The 21,478-nt window shown below is 35.0% G+C and overlaps 2 protein-coding genes across 3 annotated transcripts; both read right to left on the bottom strand.

The window, feature by feature from the left end:
- Positions 1 to 2,754: 2,754 nt before the first annotated feature.
- On the bottom strand, positions 2,755 to 6,825 carry LOC145581800 (quillaic acid 3-O-glycosyltransferase CSL1-like). Its single transcript, XM_081638830.1, has 8 exons — positions 6,209 to 6,825; positions 5,854 to 5,946; positions 4,799 to 4,921; positions 4,490 to 4,702; positions 4,263 to 4,362; positions 3,990 to 4,172; positions 3,449 to 3,792; positions 2,755 to 3,322 (listed from the first exon to the last, which is right to left on the bottom strand). Exons 1-8 carry the CDS (start codon positions 6,788 to 6,790, stop codon positions 2,840 to 2,842), a joined length of 2,121 nt encoding a protein of 706 aa, XP_081494956.1. The 5' UTR covers positions 6,791 to 6,825; the 3' UTR covers positions 2,755 to 2,839.
- Positions 6,826 to 7,517: 692 nt separating this feature from the next.
- On the bottom strand, positions 7,518 to 21,011 carry LOC145582870 (uncharacterized). Of its 2 annotated transcripts, none has more exons than XM_081639902.1 (9): positions 20,757 to 21,011; positions 20,104 to 20,233; positions 19,127 to 19,199; positions 15,734 to 15,987; positions 15,311 to 15,427; positions 13,407 to 13,458; positions 8,847 to 9,419; positions 8,517 to 8,611; positions 7,518 to 7,843 (listed from the first exon to the last, which is right to left on the bottom strand). In XM_081639902.1, the coding sequence occupies exons 2-7, from the start codon at positions 20,197 to 20,199 to the stop codon at positions 8,866 to 8,868; spliced, it is 1,146 nt and encodes a 381-aa protein (XP_081496028.1). In that variant the 5' UTR covers positions 20,200 to 20,233; positions 20,757 to 21,011; the 3' UTR covers positions 7,518 to 7,843; positions 8,517 to 8,611; positions 8,847 to 8,865. The 2 variants fall into 2 exon arrangements, with proteins under 2 accessions (XP_081496028.1, XP_081496029.1); XM_081639903.1 differs by lacking the exon at positions 20,757 to 21,011 and adding an exon at positions 19,591 to 19,699 and having other exon boundaries at positions 20,104 to 20,239.
- Between the last annotated feature and the right edge of the window lie 467 nt (positions 21,012 to 21,478).

Genomic DNA, 21,478 nt, shown 5'->3' with positions numbered 1-21,478 from the left:
ACTCATCAGGTTGTGGGCCCTCTAAACAAGATGGTGCTGACTCAACATAGTGTGACTCACCAAATATACTGCTCATTCTGCTTTTCTCTACCTCAGTTTCAGAGTCAATATTATAGCTCATTCCAATCTGCACACTAAATTCCTTTTCTTTTTGTTTAATTTGCTCATGGACCACATACATATTGTACCAGCCATCTTTCTCCTTTGATTGTAGAAACTCAGGAATGTCTACATCACTTTTAATTTCCTTCTTACCAACAAATAAACTACACCCATATCTCCTAAACCAAATCTGTCCCACATCCTCATACCCCAACTCTCTCTTAATCCAATCCACAAATTCAAAGTAACACACCTCTTCTACATTTGGATGCAAGGACAACCCAACATAATTACTTTCTCCCTTTTCATAAGTAGTTATTCTATTCTTTGTAACAAACCTCCCCCCATAATACAACCTAATATTGACAAGATCCATATAAATTCACGTAAATCCTACCAATAAACCTGGAAATAACACAAGTATGAACATAATAACTATGGAGTAGACAACATGCAACTAATTAAATTTTAAGATCCAACACAAAATAACCCAATCAAGTTAACTAATTAATTAAATACTTATTAAATCCAAAACACCAATATTTTAATCTAATCTGATTAAGGTTAACGATTAAATTAATGTTAGGTCATGCATCTTATTTCGCAATTTCCATTAATTAAATCACAAAAGTTTCATCTTTTTGGATGAAATCGTACCTATATCTTTGTGCTAAATAGTAATTGGTCCCCCTTGCTTCCCGTACTTGCTCTAGCTTTCCATTTCTTTATGACTCCACCTTTTAATCATGTTTAATAGTTGGAGAAACTTAGATGCAAAGCCAAAAAAAAAAAATATATATATATATATATATATATATATATATATATATATATATATATATATATATATATATATATATTGTCAGCGCCAAATAAGTAATCACTTACCTTAATTGTAGTGGTTGAAGTACTAGCGTGTAGTAGAATTTTCTTCAAAGTAATTTAATTTTTGCCATCCTTTATTACAGTTGAATGATGGAGTTATTGCAAGAGGGGATGAATTGAGGAGAGAGAAGGTTAGTCAGGGGTAAGTCGTGAGAAAGATGAGGGAAAAGAATAAGAAAAAAGAAAAAAAATGGGTTTAATGAAGTCACGTGACCGGCACATGACTGGTCAACGTCGTGTTTTTAAAGTCAAACTTGAAAATCCAGTGACTGGTATGTCCTTGCAAAAAAATTTGTTTAAATGGTATGTTCTCACAAAAAAAAAATTTATAAGGTAGTTTTTAACAAAAAATATCATTTAAAAGGTAGTTTCTAACAAATTTTCCTTATTTTTATACGGAAAAGTTTCAATTTTGAATAATACGTGGTATCTACGTTTTATATTATTTGCAATGATTTAGATTATTTCACTCACAATTTATGTCAAATCGTTACAAATAATAGAAAATGGAGGTAGTATTTTCAATGTTGAATAAAGAATTGCATATCATTCATATAATGGGCCTACTTTACATAATTTGCTACTAAGGGTCTGTTCTCTTCAGCTTATTTTCAGCTCAGTTCAACTCCAATAAGTTCAGTTCAGTTCTTATTTTAATTTCCTTCTCTCATAAAATATTCAGTTTAGTCAGTTCAGCTCCAATAAGTTCAGCTCACTTCAGCTAATCAAAATAGACCCTAAGGTGTCTTTTGTTCGGTCGACTACTCGCCGATTTAGAGCCGAGAAAGTAGTCAAATGTGGGCATGGTCATGGGTGGGGAGGAAAGAGAAGGAAATAGTGGCCATGGGAGACTGGGAATGGAGGAGAGAAAAGGAAATAATGTTAATGTGAGTGGAGGAGAGAAGAGAGAATATTTGGTGATATAAACAAGTTTTGTTAATATGAGACATTAACTGAGTTTTACTCAAAACTTAAATGTTACATAGAAAAACAATAGAGTAACTACTTCATCATAAAATTTAAATACATAATTCGTCATTCATTACCAAACTTGTTTTATAACTAATTGTATGCAAAGTCCAATATGGAGTATCGGCTACAACATTTGTTGTAGCAACCATTAGAGTTTAAAATAAGAAGAACAATCGTGATCAGACTTCGTCAACTTTACAGTCTGAACTACAGGCTTGCTTATGGGCTCTTCAGGCTGCTAGACGAAAAGGTTTTTTGTGTCCTCTCATGTATACGGACAGCTCAGTTTTGGTTTCCATGTTATGTCGTTCGTGCTCGGATGATGTTTCTTGTGTTTGGTTGTTAGGGGCTATCAGAGATATTCTGTTACAATTTGATTTTTGTTGGATTTGTAAGGCTCCTCGTCTCTGGGTTGCTCCAGCTCACGGGTTGGCTGTTCGTGCTCGTCAACGCCATTTTCTTTTCTGGTCTTTTTGATTGTTGTTTTGTTTCAGTTTCCTTTTTTTTGTGTCCTTTGTTATTTTGTACTTCTGTTTCGTTATATGAAATCTTTGTAAAAAAAAAAACCATTAGAGTTTCAAAATTCTAGATATACAAATCATTAGTGTAAGTTCAAAAAATTTAAAAGGTGAAAATTTTAAATATATGAATCCAACAATGCAAGACCATACAAGATTATATTTTGATAATCAAAAGTTTGTATATACTTGTATAGTCTTCGTTCTTGTTCTTGCAAAAGGGACAGAACAAACTGTATTGAATTCATTATTATTGTGAATGCAACCGGCTACAAGTGTTGCTGATCTAATAAACAAACAAAAACAAGGACTAATCTAGAGAAGTAAAGTGAAAACTGTACTAGGCAGTTACTCAATCACCCTTATTCTTTCTTTCTAAGTTTGTCTGTAATTTTTGTAACAATCCCTTCGAAAGTAGGGTAGCTAAGAAGCAGGAGATAAAAGGACAGGAAAAGTTGCCCAAACATATCATCATAGTTGTTGTGGTTGATCACCCTTATAATTCCCCCAACGAACGACACCAAATTTAGTACTGTCAAAATGATGAGAGGAACCATTAGCATTGCTGCCCCTGAGAAATCGAACTTTCCCTTCTCGTATTTATCCAACTTCTCTTTCTCGACAACCTTATTTGTTAATCTGAATGTTGTTTTCTGTATCCCAATCTTCTTCATTACTGCTTCCGTTGATCCAAACAAGCAGGCTGTTATCGCTTTCATGATCCAGATTCTCACCTCATTCCACCACTGTTGCACTGAATGATCACTTGCCAGCACTTCGAATAGATGTTGAACATGGGAGGATACAAATACAAACACGAAACCCAACATCCATGGATCCGATACCTTCAAAGTCACATACAGTACAAACATCATTAATTATTCACCACACAAATACATAAATGTAGCATAATGTTACAGCAGATCATCTATCTGCAGGTACTCTGTTGCACAATGGAAGAGTAGTCTTACCTTAGGAAAAACAGGAACGCCCTTAAGTAGGCAGAATGGAAGAACAACACCATATATAAAGAGCGGAACTGCAAGAAGACCTGAACACGTGATGTACGCATAACACAGGCTTTGCAAAATAGACATCCTGGACATGGCATAGGTAAGAGGGCTAAACTTTGACATGGCAACTCCAAGTAATCCGGAGGTCCATTTTATTAATTGAACAATAGCATCCTTCATGTCAATTGTCGTGCATCCCAAGAAGCACGGTCTTTTGGGATAAAGATACACAGATCTCCATCCTTTACAATGTAAGAGATATCCAGTGTATGAACTCTCCAACAGGCAATCATACGAAAATCCTACCTGTATGTAAGAAAACTTTTTCAGGAATTTGATACTTTTATATGATAAATACTACCTCCGTTTCATACTATTTGCAACGATTAGACATTTATTCTCTATACTTTATGTTATTCTCTATACTTTATGTCAAATAGTTGCAAATAATATGAAACAGAGGTAGTAAGAAGTATTTTCCAAGTACAATATCAAATACTTGCCTCAACACCCCATAGCGAGTTTGCTTCATAAGTGCAAGTAGCCAAATTTCTAGCCTCTTGTAACAAATCGTTTGTGAATTCCTTCAAGACAAGATCCTGGTTCGAGTTTTCTTTAAGTGAAGCGATGAATTTTGTAGAAGAACCAAAGGCCTTCTCTGGTTCATTGATGAGGTATTCATCTGCAAAAACAATAATATTTAGTCACCAATTATAATAATACACAATATCATTGCATATTCCATAATATATATCAGAGGTTTCCATTTAACCTTCATTATGAGGCCTTCCATATATCGCCTTCTTCTTCAGATAATACCCAGTTCCATTCAAGACCGGTCCTCTGAGTCCATCCATGCCTTGCCATTTCGTCTGCAACATAATAAAATTGGAATTCATCATATTACATAATGTATTATCATTTTAGCCTATGTAAATATAAAGTTATGTAAACAACATTATTATAAAATCGATTAGTCCAAAGCTAAGAGCAGTGTACCGTATGAGCTGATCTGGCTTGGCCATCATAGATATCATTTTTGCTCGTGTTGTAGAAAATTTGAGGGTATTGAACAAAGGCAAGAGAAGGAGCCATGTTAGGGTCAAGATGGAAGCACATAGATTGACGAGCAGAGGTTGGATCATGACAGTACATATCACAATCCAACACCAATAAGTAAGGCGCATTGCTCAATAGTCCTGATACTCGGAGCTGCCAAGGATTAAGTTCAAATTTGATCAGTTGATGGCATTGCAAAATAAAATATTACGGAGTAAGATTGAATATGATGAAGCTTGACTTGCTTACAAGAGCGTTAAGGGCTCCAGCTTTGAAACGATGAGGATGACCTGGTCTCTTTTCCCTGGCTACATAAACTACAAGGGGCATTTTCACTTCTCCTTCTCCATCTTGTTTACTGTCATGTATAATCTGACATTTTTTTTTTTGTGATGTCAGTTTAAATTCTCCTATTAAACGAACCCCATTACATCTATGTAACACAATTACACAATAACAACTGAGTTTTAGCATAACATAATTTGGGTTTCATTTTCCAATTATTGAAAAAATGATGCTTTCTAAGAATACAATTTTCTTATATGCAATTGGAACATGATGCACATGGATTATCCACTAGAAAAAACATATTCTACTCCATAAATAAATTAACATATCTCTTTTTTTTTAATTAATAGATCATATCTCATCTTTTAAGAACATTTAAATTAGAAAAATGCTATACATAACCCTAAATATAATATATTAAATACACACTAGAAAATCATATAAATTTAGGAAATCGTAAAAATATAAACACTAATTACACTGATTTCTATGTGCTTTGGTTATGAATTTCTAATTTTTGAACAATTTTTAAGAGTGTATTTAATGCTTATAGCATTATCCTTCAAATTATAACAAGATGAAAATGCAATAATTATGGAGTAACATTCAATTGCTTGCTTTTTTACTTAAAAGGACTTAATCCCATAAGTGTATTCAATTTCATATTAATAATTTAATAGGATTGGTAATATTCAGATTCAATGTACTTTATTATAAAAGGATCTTGCTAACGAACGTCTCCGAGGCATTGGATAAACATTTAAAATATTACCTAAAGTAGTATTAATTTGAAAAAACATGAAAAAATCACGCATCGATCGGTATAATTAATGTTAATTTTTAATTTAATCCTTCTATTTTAAGCTAGCTTATCCAACACCCTCGCGGCGTTTGTTAGCTTTTGCCATTATATAATTATACAATTTATAAAAAAAAAAATAATAAAAATAAAAAAATGACTATTTAATGATAAAATTTATACGGCTGACAATATTAATAAATTGAGAGAAACGCACCTCAATGCAAGGGGCACGATCATGCACAACGGTGCATTTATTATTATCACCGCTTTCTTTCTCCACATGTTTCTTAAAAGCTTCATATTTCGACTGCAATACAACATCAGAAATCAGTGTCAATATCAATTGAAATTGTTACTTTGTGTTACTTTATTTCTAAGACATTTTAGATATTGTTTAGTGTAATTTCTAAGATAGTGCACATTTTTCCTCAAAAATAAAATAAAATAATAGTGCACAATTTTCAAGTTGAATATGAAGCATTAAAGTATTAGGGTATTATTTGTGATATACAAATTATAATTATTCCAAAATTATAAGTAATATTTAACAGAAATAATACTACTCGTACCTTAAGCAGTGATTCATGAGCGTCAAAGTCTTGATCACGATGAAGTCTTTCATCATCACCCAAAGCGGAAAAGAAAGCATCAGGGCACCTAGTCTTAATAGCATACATGTTACAAAAAGGAATCCAAACCTTAGCAAATTCAACGGCCTTCTTAATAGCCTCTCTAGTCAAAGGAGAACCTCCATCATCCGACAAATATATCGCCATCTTTTCAGGCGGGTAATCGAGCGCCATGGATGATATCACCGAGTTCATCACTTCCAACACAGGCTCCTTTGTGGGATCGGCGGTGCATATAAAAATGTCGATCTTTGGAAGATCACGTGGATTGATGGACTCATAGCCAGACACGTCGTGCAAGACAGGGCGCCAACGGAAGGCCTGGGTCATGGCCCAAATGAAGGTGAAAACGAGGTCGGCGATGGTCAATAATATCCATGGAAGAAGGGAGATATGAGGGTTGGAGAAAGACGAAAAACGGTAGTAGAAGAGAGCAAGAATGGCAAAGGAGTGTATGAGGATGTGAATACGGTTGATAATGGCTCTTTTGGTTTGGACTTTGCAAATGTGTGTTGCCCCCATTTTGAAATGATATGAGACTTCCTACTCGGCTAGTAATTTTAGTATTTATAAATACTAGGTTTATGCGAGAATGCGCTCGAGGAACACGGGTGACATTTATAGAAGATTAGGTTACTAGTCTCACTTCTTACATCTGTTTTTGTCATGCTTATTTTTATTTTAAACTTTGTTTTCTTTCTCGCACAATTTTCAATGCATTTTTCTTTTAACAAATTCCAAATGAAACGGAAGCGAAAAAGCCACTAAAAATTACCCTAAAACACAATTTTGTTGATGGGTGTTAACTAATTGAGGTCTGGATTATTTACAAATCAAGATAGATATTATAGGCTTGTTTTAATTCCATTAGGATTCATTAAAAATAATTGCTACTTACTGTTCTCTTATATTAACACTTTTGATCTTAGACAAATGATTCTTTTATATTACTATTTTTTTAAGATTGATCACATGAATAGTTAAATTTTTTTAGATGCAATTTGATCACATTAGTAAATGGGACAAACAAATACCGATTAACAAAGATTATGCATACAAGATAATGAGACTAGAACAATTATTGAGTAAAGAGAGTGCTGTGAGGGTGATGATGAGTTACCATTGTGGGCGCTCTAATACGGTAATTGGGGTGAATAATGAGTTAATACTTCTGCAAAACTGACTTAACTCAAAACTTCCAATGATAGATCAAACTCATCTATTTGACGAGAGCAGCTTAGAACATATGTTGAAAGATGGATATAAAAAAATTCACCATTAATCTCTGTACACCTATCACCTGTAATCCTGTATCATGTAAAAAGAACCCTGCTACAATCAATGTAATTAAGAGTGAAAAATATTTAGCTTAAGCCTGCACATAAATTTACAACTGATTTTGAAGATACACGGCACGCAAATCAATCACACATAGGATCAGCTTCTAGGCAATTACACTACTCGTGGAGCGTTCAGCAGTGGAATACAAAGTTGATAGATGCAGAGAGGTCAAGGCTCTGACACGAATAAACCAATCCTTGAGGTGCTCAAGCATTTAGCAATCCTGCTTCTATACTGTAAAAGGAATAAATAATAAACATTATACTTGTATATACGAAAAAAATCTCAGAAATCTTACTTTAGATTTGGTTTTTTTCTTGGGGAAAGAGGGGGGGGGTGTTTAGGGCACATAGAGGAGGAGATATGACTTACTTTGTCAATTCATCAATCATCATACTATGCACAGTGGAAAATTTCTATTTACCACACTTCCACAACAAGGGTCCTATACTCCTATGTCAGATACTTGACAATCCAATAAGGGTCTCAATTCAGCCATAAACAAGAGATTGAGCTACTAGAGGCTAACAACAGATGAAAGGTGATTGAATTCGGATGTTTCATTGAAAAAGCAGTTTAAAAAAGCGACAAGTGTAGATTCATTCCTAAAGATAGTCACAAGATTTTTATTTTTTTTAACATAACTGGCCAGGCAAAAACCCTAACATTACTATATTTCTCGATTCAGCACTCAACTTCAAGCATATTAGGACACGAGAGAAACGTTTTTGTAAAAAATTAACAAAAAAAAAATCTCATCATCCATAAGATGCAAATGTTTCTCGATAAGGTGATTTCAGAACAAACACAAACTGGATCAATGATGCTTTTAGTGGAATAGAAGGCCAGTAGATCAATCACAAAATTCACAAAATAAAAGGCAAGGTAAAGTACAAAAAAGATTTACCATATTCTCCAAGCCCAAACATTCACATTGAAGTTAATGGCATATATCTCACAAACTGATTTTACACCAATTACAGAAGCAGCCCATTCCCAAATCTGCCAAGCAAACAGCAAAATTAGCATCACAAATACTGCAAATCAACATATTTTTCTAGGTCATTCTGACATCACTTGCCTATATCCTCTCCCTCCCAATGGACATAATAAAGGCCCATCAAGGTAGTTAATACTTAATAGTTATTCCAATGAACCAAATTGAAAACTGTTGAGCAATGAATCAAAATGACAAGCAGCAGTAATTCAAAAAGAAATTAATGAAGGAGAATCTCACCAAAATCAAGTCTAAGTGCTCATTTTCGAGTAGAAGCTGCTGGGCGTTCCATATGTTCCCATGTTGGACCCTGAGGAGTTGAAGGAATTCCAAACTTCAGCATCTGTTTCAGCCATTTGACCCTATTTACAAGTTCTTCCAAATCCAAGATTATTGATTCCATGTCATCACAGCCAGTAGAATTTAGAGTTATTGTCTCATTCAACCGCATTTTCTTTGCAGATCCTTTTTCATGATACTGTTCTTCGTCAGAAGTAGCTACTGGGGCTTCAGCTGAAACATCTCGAACATACGTACTGGAAACACCATCTGAACAACTATGCTTCCCAATGGTTGACCCCCTTATTTCCAACTCCGCATTTACCTCATGTGTTTGCTCCATTGCTTTTTTAGGAATATCTTCGCACTGCTTCAATGTATCCTTGGAGTGTATTGATCTGTTTAGATGTGGCAATGAGCTAGCTGAAGTATGAGAAGAGATTGACTGATTAAACTCCAATGAGGACCTTGGTGTGACCTTGACATTCTGCTTGTCTTCGTTCAGCACATCAAACAAGCATTTTGAAGTCAGGGCTGCAGGCAAATAATAATAAATAAATTAACCTCCTCATACAAATGGTTTAGATAAAGGTTAGAAAACTTTTGATACACATAACAGATGCTTTCAAAGAACATCCCTTGTGCAAAATATGTACTCAACTGAAACCAAAATGGAGAACTAGCAATCAGCAGGTTATCCAAGATAAAAATTCCTCCAACTATCCTACAGACCAGAAATCCCTGAGGAGCCAGAACACGAAGGATTGCATGTAAAGACCAGCATAGAGATATAGTACAAAGTTTGACCACAAGTCCACAATGCCACCCAACAATAATTATAGGAGTACTAAGACAGGTTTGTTTTTGTTAAATACTATAAGCGCAGGTCTTTATAAGGTACAGAAACTCCAGGTATCACTTGACCAAAATTGCACACAGGTTAAAAAAACTTTGCTTCTGTTATATAATAGTATAATACTATTTACCCTAATCACGGGGTGCAAAATTAAAAAGGTAAAACAAAAACAAAAAGAATTGTTACTTATCTTTTTCCAAGAAACCTATCTAGAAACCCCTTGGAAAAGAGTAACCACTAATAATCTTTTGAAAATTCTAGTCCATAAGATAAGATTGTCGAGTCACTTTGTCCAAATGGAGCAAGCATTAAAGGTGTGTCACAAATAACCTCTAAGCACATAAATCTCTACTGCTATGTATGACAAGGACACAATGACACATTGGCCCAGTGGTTGAATCAAACCTCTTTTCCATGTTTTAAATGCTTTCATAGACTTTTTTTTTAAAAAAAGTTTTCTAGGCTTTAGATTCCATTAATATTATGTTTTCGTCAATCCTGTGTTAATTGGGATAACAATTTAAACCCAAAAAGACAGTCATTAAGGAGCATCTGATTAATGAATATCCAAAAGCTTCCTAGCAAGTGTTACCTCACTTCTATGCTTGCGTGTTGTTACACCTTTGTAGGTATAGCGTCATCAAATGCAATTTACCACCCCAAATTCACTAAATGTGATTTTTTTAAAAAAAAAGTGATTTAGTCCTTGTGTCGACGGTCGTCACCCGATCACCCGCATTCTATCGCTAATAGATAGAAGTGCCCCTTGAGATTCAGATGCCCACTTATGCTGCTTTGTGCTCACAAGTCTTGCTTCCACACAAGGCTTGTGCCCTTGCCAAGTGCCAGCATAAGAAAAGAGAGTGTGCCACACGATCCAATGTCCAAACACTCAAACCGTAACACCCAACATCAGCCATTGGCCATCCACAAAAATAGGTGAGGGAGAGGAGAAAATTTAGAAGGGCTTCTAGCTAAACTCAAATGTTTTTCCCCCTTTTCTAAGGCCTCCGGTCAAAGAAACATATTGCTTGCAAATACAGCATTTAAAATGCCTTTATGAGTGCTTTCACGCTTCATACTACATTTGTCTCATAATAAATACCATGTTCATAAATTTTACAAGTAATTATTGGATGTAAATAAGGAAGGGTTGAAAGAGAGAGATGAAACAAGGGAACAAGAAAGTAAATGGATGGAAAGAGAAATGGGCAAGATTAAATCATTTCCTACTTCAGAGGAAAGTGGAATTTTGTTTCCGGACATCACAAAAGAGTACTCAACTGTAGCTACAGAGGAATTAGATTTTTAAAGGATTGTAGGCTTTGCAGCAAAGTTGTCATGAACTTTATGGATTCCTATAGCACACAACATGTGAAGCCCTTCATAACAAACTAGGAATGTTATTATTAGAAAAAGGTAATACTTCTTTTTTATTTTTAATAGCACCATTTGGAGTTTCATGCTTACATTAGCCAGTAATATCTTGCTTTTAATAAATATTATAAATATTTGATGTGGAAAGAATAAATCAAGACGAATCTAATAAGATTACACGTGCCAATAAAATTTTATATACTTCCTCCGTTAATAGTTAATTGCAACATATACTAAAAACGGATGCTAAACAATAATTGCAACATTTCCAAATTTTTCCATTTATAGTAACTTTTTTAAATAAAATTACAAAAACACCCTTATTCAAAATTTCATAAACTCAATTATCTACTTAAATTATAATAAATTAAAAACAAATCTAATCTAATTTAAGATCTAAAATTTAACAAATCATCAAATTTCTCTCTCTTCCTCCAACATCTACCCACGAAAATCATCTTCCTCCTTCATCATCTTCACCATAGATCTTTCTCTTTCCTCCTTCATCACCACCATAGGTCTTTCTCTCTCCACCTTCATCATCTTCTCAATTATCTTTCTCTCTCCTCCATAGATCTAATTGAACGAATTTTTGTTTGGATCGAAGTAGTTTAGCTAAATTGGAGTGGGTTCTTGAGTGGTTTGTTGGTGGTTCTGGAGTCGGTTCTTGGGTTGTTTGTGGAATCGTGGGTTGGGTTTTTGGATGATGTGTGGCTGGTTTTGGGGTGGGTTCTTTGATGGTTATCATGGCGGTTCGTGATTTGGTGGTTCGTGGGATGTGGTGGTTCGTCGGTGATTTTGGTGATCAATGGGGGTGGTTTTGGTGGTTCATGGAAAGGTTTTGGTGGTTCATCGGAGGATTTGCTGGATTCATGGGTGGATTTTAGTGGTTTTGGTGGTGGTTTTTCTAGGTTTGGCGGTGGTTGTTCTGAGTTCCGGTGGTGGTGGTTTTGGGTTCGTGGGTGGATTTCAGTGGTTTTGATGGTGGTTGTTCTTAGTTTCGATGTTGTTCTAGGCTAGGTGGTTGTTCTTGGTTTCTGATTTATTTTTTTTTTTGGGGTAGGATTAATACTTAATTATATGCCCTTATTTTTAGTTTTGCCTTGGAGTCCGCGCGCAACCCCTTTGTTGCAATTAACCGTTAATGTAGGAAGTATAAAACACAAAAGATAGTCAAATAAAATTGTGTGAATAGTGAGGTAAAAAAAACAAAACAAATGGTGCGATTAAAAAATTGGGAGGAAGCAGTGTATTTTGGGGAAAGTGGAATTTTGTTAAAGGACATCACAAATAGTAATAAGATTCTACTGTCAGACACGGGAGTTAGATTCTAGGAGGATTGTAGCCAAGCTGTCATCGACACTATACCTAGACCTAGTTTCTACTTTCTAGTACTCTTTCACTCATTAATTGAAAAAAACCCTCATATTATGAATTGAATCAGTCTTTATTCATTTATAATGTGTGAAGCCCATTATGTCAAATTAGGAATGCTAAGATTCTCCTAGTAACAGACTATCCATCCACTCAGAAACCTTTCAATCTGTACAAAGGAAACTTGAAGATTGGTAGTAAATCTCTTCCATCACAGTATAATGTACACTTACAAAAAAAATCAAGGGCTAAATAGAGAATACTGACGAGTGTGCCATTACAATATATGGAACCTCTTTCGACTTTCGACAAACTATGAATGATATCATATTGTCACGTTCCAGATACCATATGGCTATCCGATCTTGGATTGTTTTAAATTCAAACTGAACAGAAAATTTAGTTATGATATAACTCCCTTTACACTTTACACTATTAAAAGTACATAAATAGTAATACATAATCAAAGATGCCAGATTATGGGGAGAACATTAGCATAATACAAAGGCATTGCAGTCTATGACTTGATTCATGAAGGACTACGAATTCAGAAGTAGTCTGATACTAACTTTCGAAATGGCAGATACAGATTAAAATTTGTAAAGTTCATCAAAATTGGTAAGAGAAAACTCATTGAGATCTCAACATTCCAAATTAAATGTAATCCTTGGTGGGAAAAAGCTGATACATCACAATCACCTACTTTTAGTAACATGACTTACATCACAATTGACCATCTTTCAACTAAAATACTCTATACACAAAAATACGTATTAGGGACTCATGATAATGGGCAAACACCTAACAAACTCTCCCATCAGATTAATGAAGACAGTAGCAACAGGAAAGTGGAATTTTAAACTTCATAAATTTTGAAATCCGGAAGCAAGCAGCTAATAGATTAGAAAGAATACCTTGCTTCAACGGCTGAATCAAACGCGCATGCAATTGTCCGTTTTGAGTTTCCTGGAGGCATAGTAAGCATGGATTCAGATGCTACAACAACAAAGAACTTTTTGAAATTTCAAGTAGAAAAGTCCTGTGTTTGATGTTACAGTATTATAAATAAATAATAATAACAATAATAATAATAATAATAAATAAATAAATAAAATTAAAAAAAATAAAAAAGAACACTTTTGCAAACTGCTGTTGTTGAACAATATTTCAGCAGGCCCTCCCCCTCCTCGTTTTCCCTCCTCCATAAAGCCCTTCACTATGCTCTTATATGAATTATATCTCTTACTAGATCTATGTGCGAGCAATGCGTACAAATTATTTTAGAAAGTGAAACAACTAATGATATATTCATTACTTAAATTTAAAATAGCATTAATTAATGTGGAGTAAATTTAAAGTATAAAATTAAATGATGCCAACTAGTATAGGAAATATATACACAATGAAAATTGTATTCGTCAAAGCTCGACATTAATTATCATACAAACCTAAGTCCATTGACCTGAAGTTTACTTGATTAAAGAGGATGGTATAAAATCAATGAAAAAACTAAGTTTATGATTGTATTTGTTCAAGGTTATTTCATGCAGCAAAGGTTTGGAAGGAATTCAGGACATAAAGGGGAACGTGACGGCATGAGGCTCTCAATATGCTGCTTAGCAAATCACCAATGCTCTGTGGTCTTCAAATAGATCTTTGATAGAGAACTAACAGAAGTTTTTTCTTAGATCTTTCCCTGCATTAAGGATTGAACATGTTCCACGTAAAGCTGATCATGTTAGGCCCAGGCTGGCCAAATTTGGGGCAGGCTTTGGGCAGAAATTTTCGGCCCAAAGTCGGGCCCAGTTGGAAATTTTTTATTTTCCAACAGGCCTTGGAGATGCATTTCTAAGCTATTTAGTTATTTTAATTGGCCCTGCCTGAAAAATACTCAAAGCCCAGTAGGCCCAATCCAATTTTGTGGGTTTTGGGCAAGCATCAGCCTGAATTTTTTACCCCGGCCCGGTCTTTGCTCACTTCTATTTTCTTGTGAATTGCTTTGAGAAAACTGATAACAAGAACCTATCACCTCCAATTTGAATTCAAAGCACAGGGACATAACCAGATTCTTAACAGACTCCCTGGAGTTCAACAAGACTGAAAAAGATGGTGAGGCTAATAACGTCGTTTGGGTTAGCCAGTCATAAAAGCATGACAGCACTAATAAAGGGCAAAAGAAAACGATCCTTTTATTAAGCTACGTGAACATATTAATTTCAGAAGTAGTGCTTTATCAAACACTGGAAACAAGGTCCAAAGAAAGATACCAGTTCTGAAGGAGAATATAGCAATATACAAAAAAAGTATTTCATTTTCAGATGAAGGACTGCAGCTGTAAAAGCTTAACACAATGTCACAATGTATACACACTTGTCATGTAAAACCTTTATCTTTGAGGCGGAAGATAATAATTTCCAAGCACCAAATGCATGGCAATCTACAAAACAGGATCAGTAATACATGCCTCCTTGAACAGAAATACGCTACTACTGATCACAAAACAGAAGGGAACAGAAAATTTTCAAATAATATGTGTCAGACTTGGTCCAACAATTATGCTTAGAAACAAGACCAGGTTTCATTCTAGCCTTTATCAGATTCAGACCAGCTCAATTATATAGCCTAGCATGGGAGTTGTCCCAAAGACCCCACCAAGAAGAAATCTTGATATTTACCAAGTCAAAGATGCAATGCAATAGTAGGAAGAGTTTCAAGAAGCATTTGCTGCTTTAGCCACTTTCAAGTTTTGTTAAAGAAACTATGTGCTTTTAAGCTGAACAATACCACATACAACAACAAACTAGTAGAAAGAGTTTACCAAAGGTACAGGGACTGTCCAACCAGATTCAGGAGACCAATCCAGTGATGGGCGGAGATCCTTGCAATTGACAGTATAAGATGATCCTTCACCTCTGGGTGGCTCTAGTAATTTAATCTAAATGAGAGAGAAGTTAATAAAATATATTTGACTCGTAAGAGAAAAGATACAGCATCAATGCATCATACGATAAAAGATACAAAAATAGGAGTCATGGCATACGTTTGTTGCAGATGATATTGTATTGGTGGATGAGACTAGAGCTAGCATTAATGCTAATTAGAGTGAATGAGACAAAGATAGAGCTTCAGGGGTTTAGACTAAGTAAGAGCAAAACTGAGAACATGGAGTGCTGCTTTAATACTACTAAGAGGGAATCTAGCGAGGATGTAAAACAAACATAACATGCACTAGTGCTATTACCTGAACCGTGTCACTGTCTATGATTTCAGTTATTGTTCCTGACCAGTAACAGCCATCAGTTAACCAGTCCACCAAATCTCCAACTCTCCAAACATCAGTAACTGCAACTATGACTTCAGAAGTTACGTTAACATCAGATAATTCACTTTCGCGATAAAAAGCTGGAAATTGTGGGCGCAACATCAGCTCTTTTTTTGCCTTATGTCCATTACTGCTCTCTGGGGGAAAGCGATATAGATCTACCGTTTCATCGGCTGCAAACGGAGATTAATGGCATTACTCAAGGTGTTTCCAGAAACAAATAAGAGCTTCAGTGGATAGGACAGCATGATCAAGTCCATAAAAACTAATTTCAAAGTAGCATTTACCAAGCTACAGTGACAGATTAGGCATAAAGAACAAATTAGCAACACCAAGGAACAATAAAGGATGTACGTACACCATCAAAATCTAGCCAAAAGCAAAGTATTAAATTATTCACCCCCATGTAAATAACACTCAGAGACCCCAAAAGCTATGCATGGACACACGAAATTGCAACCTAAGGGTTCGTTAGGCATCGCTGTGGTTTTCTGGTCTTTTTAAAAAAAAAATCATATGATACATGTAATATAATAAATAAAAAATTAGTCAAATTTATAAAAATTAGGATAATTTTGAAAGCTGACAACATAAAAGTGAAAACACTTTTTTCTTGTTTCCTGTTTTTGGTTTTTTGTTTTCTAAAAAACATAAAACTGAAAACAAAAAACAATGCCAAACAAGCCATAACATGACATACTAAGCATTAAGTTATACAAAATTTCACAAATTTCCTACTTAAAAACTTCATTTTTGTGAGAAAATCCCTTTAAAAATATTGTAGATAAGTGCCTGTCATATAATAAAATAAACCTTCAAAAACAGCAACTACTTTCTATTTTCCAGCTAAGAAGTCGAAATTCCGGCTAGCTGACTAATTCCCTTAACTTATTCCTTTGTATCAGACTATCAGTTTCCTCCCCTTTCCAACTTTTATTTCTTTCCTTCTCTCGACTTCTTTATTTTCTCCTTCATTGATTCATTCAACTACCACAATTGAGCTGACTATCATTTTTTTCCTTTTTCTTTTTTTTTTTTTTTGGCATTGTTCATCGACAAATAGATGGACAGAAAAGAGAAAGATAAAGAAAGGAGACAGATAAATGGAGAGGAAGAACAGAAATAGAAAGAAACAAAAAAGATTAAAAAAAATAAAAAATAAAAAAAACACAAGAGAAGTCACCAATGACTTAGTATGCTGTGGTGAAAAAAGTAAAGCAACTGTGAAAAGATGGCAACAGCTACTTAAGGATATATAGTATGGAACCTCGCCCAGACCCTCTTTTTTTTGCTCCATTCCTACTTAGCGCTACCACATTAACCGTCATTGGCCACAACACCATCACCACTATTAACCATCAATGCCACCACTGCCACTAATTACCTGCAAAACTACTCATTCTAGCCACCACTGTCTACACCATCATTATCCTTTCAGCCCCAAACTTGTATGCCGTAAAAGACCAAAACTGCTGCCAGTCCTGCCACAAAATTCTCTTCACTTGTCATTCCCATAATTCCCATCATTATCCCGATCCCTCCTTCCAGTTCAATTTTTAAGGTCCAGCCTACCACTATGGTATAAAACAAATCTAAAAAAAAGCAAGAGTAAATCAGAGAGAGATGACAAACAGATACAAGAAATATAGAAAATTTACATGTTCATTTACCACAGCAAGTCTACACTGGTAGACTTAGATGGTTAAATGCTTAAGGTCTACCAGAAGGTCCTGCTACTTAGAGCCATGATGGTTTATTTGACTACTAAAAGCTTCTCAGCAGTAGCTTGACCACAATTATTAAGGTGAAGAGTGAAACGTCAACAGCAGAGGGCAATGTCCACACTAATAAAGAGAAACTTTTTGTTACAAAAATCTGTGTATTTGAAAGGGAAGGGAGCTGACTTTAACCACTTGATATGCTCATTTTGAAGGGAATTACAAAAATACTCATTCTAAGCATTCATGAAGGCATCAAATATAGTGAGGAATATAGAATTTTTATAGGACAGTAAAGAAATCTAGTGGAAGAAGGCTTCTATCACAAGCTAGCTCATGCACCTGATACTCTTAAGAGGATGGGGAAAAAAAAAAATAAAAAAAAAGGGAAATTCTCAATAGTGGCCCTCAACAATTGCTACATTAAAATGGTGACCCTTCCTTTTTTTCTTTATTATAATTATTATACAAAATGACCCGAATTAAGAATATTATCCCACATATGACATTAATGAGGCTAATTTGGCTAGAAATTAAACCAGGATTAGTGAAAAGAAGGAAAAGACATTAATGCCTCCTTTATTACCCCCTCACAACCTTCATCACCACCACCACCTCTACCACCTCCCTCTTTTCTCACTCTATCTCTCCTCCTTAATAGCTCACCCGAAACCCCAACCCCCACCCTTACCTGACCCAAAACCAACACGGCAGTCAAAGCCTGCAACACACTACCCTCCTTCACTCCTCACTGCAGCCCCTGCACCTCCTCGCTGCCACCACACCAACAAAGCACGGCAACGCCTCAATGGTGGGTCTAAGTAAGGGAAATCCATCCCATCATCAAAATCCTCAACCTCATCTGAAATTAGGGTCAATCCATTCCCATTTTCGACATGGAGGGAAAACATCTTTCACCATGATAAACAAAGATAAAATCATGGTTCTTGCAACCAACGGTCCAACCTCATCTTATTGGGATTGGCTTTGACAATGATATTTACAGGGCTGAAACGCAATCTTTGATAGACCAAAAATTTTAAATCCCTGTACAAAACTGAATCAGAGAAGAATGTAGGATAATGTAAATTTAAGGCTTCTTCCAGTGTTAATTTCGAGATTTAGTTAGGTTCAGGTTGATGTGATTCATGTAAATTCAAGGGAGCTTTTTTCACGTGAAACTTAATTTGAAGTTGGGCTCTTTTTTTCCTCTCTCCCAAACACAAGTCTTCTTTATTTAGTTCTTGAATGCTTTAGATATTTTTGTCTATTATTTGTAGCTTTTAACACATCAACAATCCAGAAAAGGTTCGATATTTAGTATCAAGTTTATAGAGTTATGGTAGTTGTCATTTTAAAACCATCCCAGAGTTATAGAGTTATAGCCTTGGGTGCACCTCGGGCGCTTTTTGTGCGCCTAACCCAAAACGCCTCGCCAAGACCAAAGTAAGCGCTCACCCCTAATCACCTTGCGCCTCAGGGCCTAGGCGTGCCTTTTCAAACACTGGGCAACACTGCCTTAGAGTTACTATAAATCAAAACAAGTCCAAGCAAACAGCCATAAATAACCACAAGACAAGAGGCAATCACTTACCTTCCTCTGGGTAGTCATAATATTCTACAACATATGCTGTAATCCGACCTTTTCTTGTGGTACTCTTCTTTATCTAAACAAAAATACATCAAAATTTGTTAGAGTAAAAGGCAAAATCAAATATTACTACCAAACTGAAAAATATGAAACACATCATAACGCAAGCCCACAGTTCTATAAGAAATAAAGCAGCCTAACAGAACCACGTATAATAATCCATCGACATGTGATATTCTTGCCAAGTGAAGACAGATTAGAAAACACAAAAGGGAATGCTAAAATCAAACAATAAGACAAGCTAGTCTAAGTTTCTCAGTTTTGGCTTCATAAATGCATGTTCACTTAAAAGAAATCCGCGTATCTAAGCACCTAGAAAAAGACCCCAGCAGCAGCAGTAGCCCTCTTTTAAAATTTAAACAGAACTACACAGCTCCCCTTCTGAGTTCTAACCCAAGACAACTTACTGCAAACAGAACCACAATCATTCAACGCTTCCCTGAAAACCACGAAAACAGCATCCAAAATGAAGAGCTAGAAAAAGAGACAAGGCCAGTGTTCAAACCTCCGGTGATACTGTCATAGTCAAATTTTGCCCAGAATCAGTGGTCAACCCAACCAGAAAAAGATAATGGAATCAAATACTATATGTTTTCCTTGAAAAATCATTTCACATTAAAAATGTTTTACGTCAAACCAAACAAAGCCTTTAGTAATAGGTGGCTATCAAAAACAGCTTTCGTAATCTTCCAAATGCATACAGAAAAATAATCCTCGGAATAGACGTTAAAGGTTGCAAGAAGTTCTTAAATTGGATTATAAGTCCATTCGTGAAAATACTTTAAGATGCACCTCAGCACCAACTAGGATTTGTTTGGGAAAAATACCATATTTCAAATCAAAGGTGAAAAGACCACATTTGAAACAAATCTGTAAAGATTGTAATAAATGGAACAAAAAATAGAATTACTCAAAAATACCTTACACCGAAACCACGCACCACGAAAACCACTAACAAAAGTCCTGGCCTCAGCCAACTGACCAATCTGAAAACGAACACAATGTTTCTTTCCCATGGACAAGCCTCAAAAGTTAAGCCAGCATGACAAACTGCGAGTTACATAAATTAAGTGAATGATATAAATTATAAACAGATAAATATAGTACATTCCTTTTACTAATTAATAATATGAAGTGGGTTTATTTTATTTTAATTTTTTTAGGAAAAACATTAGCAGGACTTTTATTTCAAATCAAGTTCCGCCATGTCTAAGAGACCTTGCGGGAAAGAGTTCATACAAACTAGTTCCGAACAATTACGGGTGACGATAAAGATTATAAAGAAAGTCCTAAATCTGATTCAGGAAAGAATAAATTATAAACCCCCCAAAATCATATCACAAATTCACAAACAAACAGCTCAATTAATTAAAATTAACAGGTTTATCAATTAAGGCTCCAAAAAACGCATAAAATTCTCTTTGCTTAAGAAAATCAAAGTAAATTGCACATACAAGATTTCTAGTAACAAAATCAAACCCTAAATTAACAATACTGGCAATTTTATCAACGACAAACCCTATATTGCGAAATTGATATTCGATGATTTTCAAAAAAAAAAGAAGAGGCTTACCTGAGAAGCTGTTTCATGGACGAATGTTGGTCGGAAGTGCTGTATTATTAATGGAGAATTGAAAGTATGCTTTCAAAGCGTTTTCAAAAAATGAAAGTATGCTTTCAAATTTCAATGGAGGAGAGAGAAGTGCAGCTTTAAAGTGAGAAAAGCTTAATGGGGGAAATTTAGATTATTGACACGCACATAATAATGTCAGCTGTCAATATTATTTCTCATTCCTTAGATGCTTAAAAAGCTTCCAAAAACAAAAATTCAATATAAGCTTTCTCCATGTGTTCGGAAAGGCCTGTTCGACAATGCATTGGCTAACATTTTACGGAGTTTTTTTTTTTTTTTTTGGTGTATAGAAATTTGGGATGAGAATTGCTTTAATGATTTATTGACTCCTGCAATCGAGAGAGAAGTTTTGACCACTTAAGTTATCTCTCAATCTCTTAACAACTAACAATTACCTGCACAGCTAACAAAATCACAATTAACTACTTCATAACTATATTTTGTCAAACACGCTCCAATCTTCAGGATACATTTTATTTTGTATTATTTAACATGGGTTATTTTCGAGATTTTACATAGATTATGTAGGATAGTGTGGACTGTTAACCATTTTCATCCGTATTAAAGAAGCAATTGTAGGGAATTAGGTACTATATTGCAGAATTTCACGAATCATATTTATTCGCACCCAATCAAGATCTACAAGCATAACACATAAAGAA

This window comes from Chenopodium album, chromosome 15 (assembly GCF_948465745.1).
Source record: "Chenopodium album chromosome 15, dcCheAlbu1.1, whole genome shotgun sequence".
Taxonomy (NCBI): Eukaryota; Viridiplantae; Streptophyta; class Magnoliopsida; order Caryophyllales; family Amaranthaceae; genus Chenopodium; species Chenopodium album.
This window is presented reverse-complemented; position numbering and strand designations above follow the sequence as displayed.

What these genes read in the sequence shown, in the direction of transcription:
- LOC145581800 (XM_081638830.1), bottom strand. Translation starts at nt 6,790, where the DNA reads ATGGGGGCAACACACATTTGCAAAGTCCAAACCAAAAGAGCCATTATC. An exon ending in AAGCCAGATCAGCTCATACG is followed by an intron (nt 4,363 to 4,489) that starts GTACACTGCTCT and finishes ATTATGTTGCAG; the next exon opens with ACGAAATGGCAAGGCATGGA. An exon ending in GCTATGGGGTGTTGAGGCAA is followed by an intron (nt 3,793 to 3,989) that starts GTATTTGATATT and finishes ACATACAGGTAG; the next exon opens with GATTTTCGTATGATTGCCTG.
- LOC145582870 (XM_081639902.1), bottom strand. Translation starts at nt 20,199, where the DNA reads ATGGGAAAGAAACATTGTGTTCGTTTTCAGATTGGTCAGTTGGCTGAG. An exon ending in GTGCGTGGTTTCGGTGTAAG is followed by an intron (nt 19,200 to 20,103) that starts GTATTTTTGAGT and finishes ATTTTTGTTTAG; the next exon opens with ATAAAGAAGAGTACCACAAG. An exon ending in GATTCAGCCGTTGAAGCAAG is followed by an intron (nt 9,420 to 13,406) that starts GTATTCTTTCTA and finishes ATTTGCCTGCAG; the next exon opens with CCCTGACTTCAAAATGCTTG.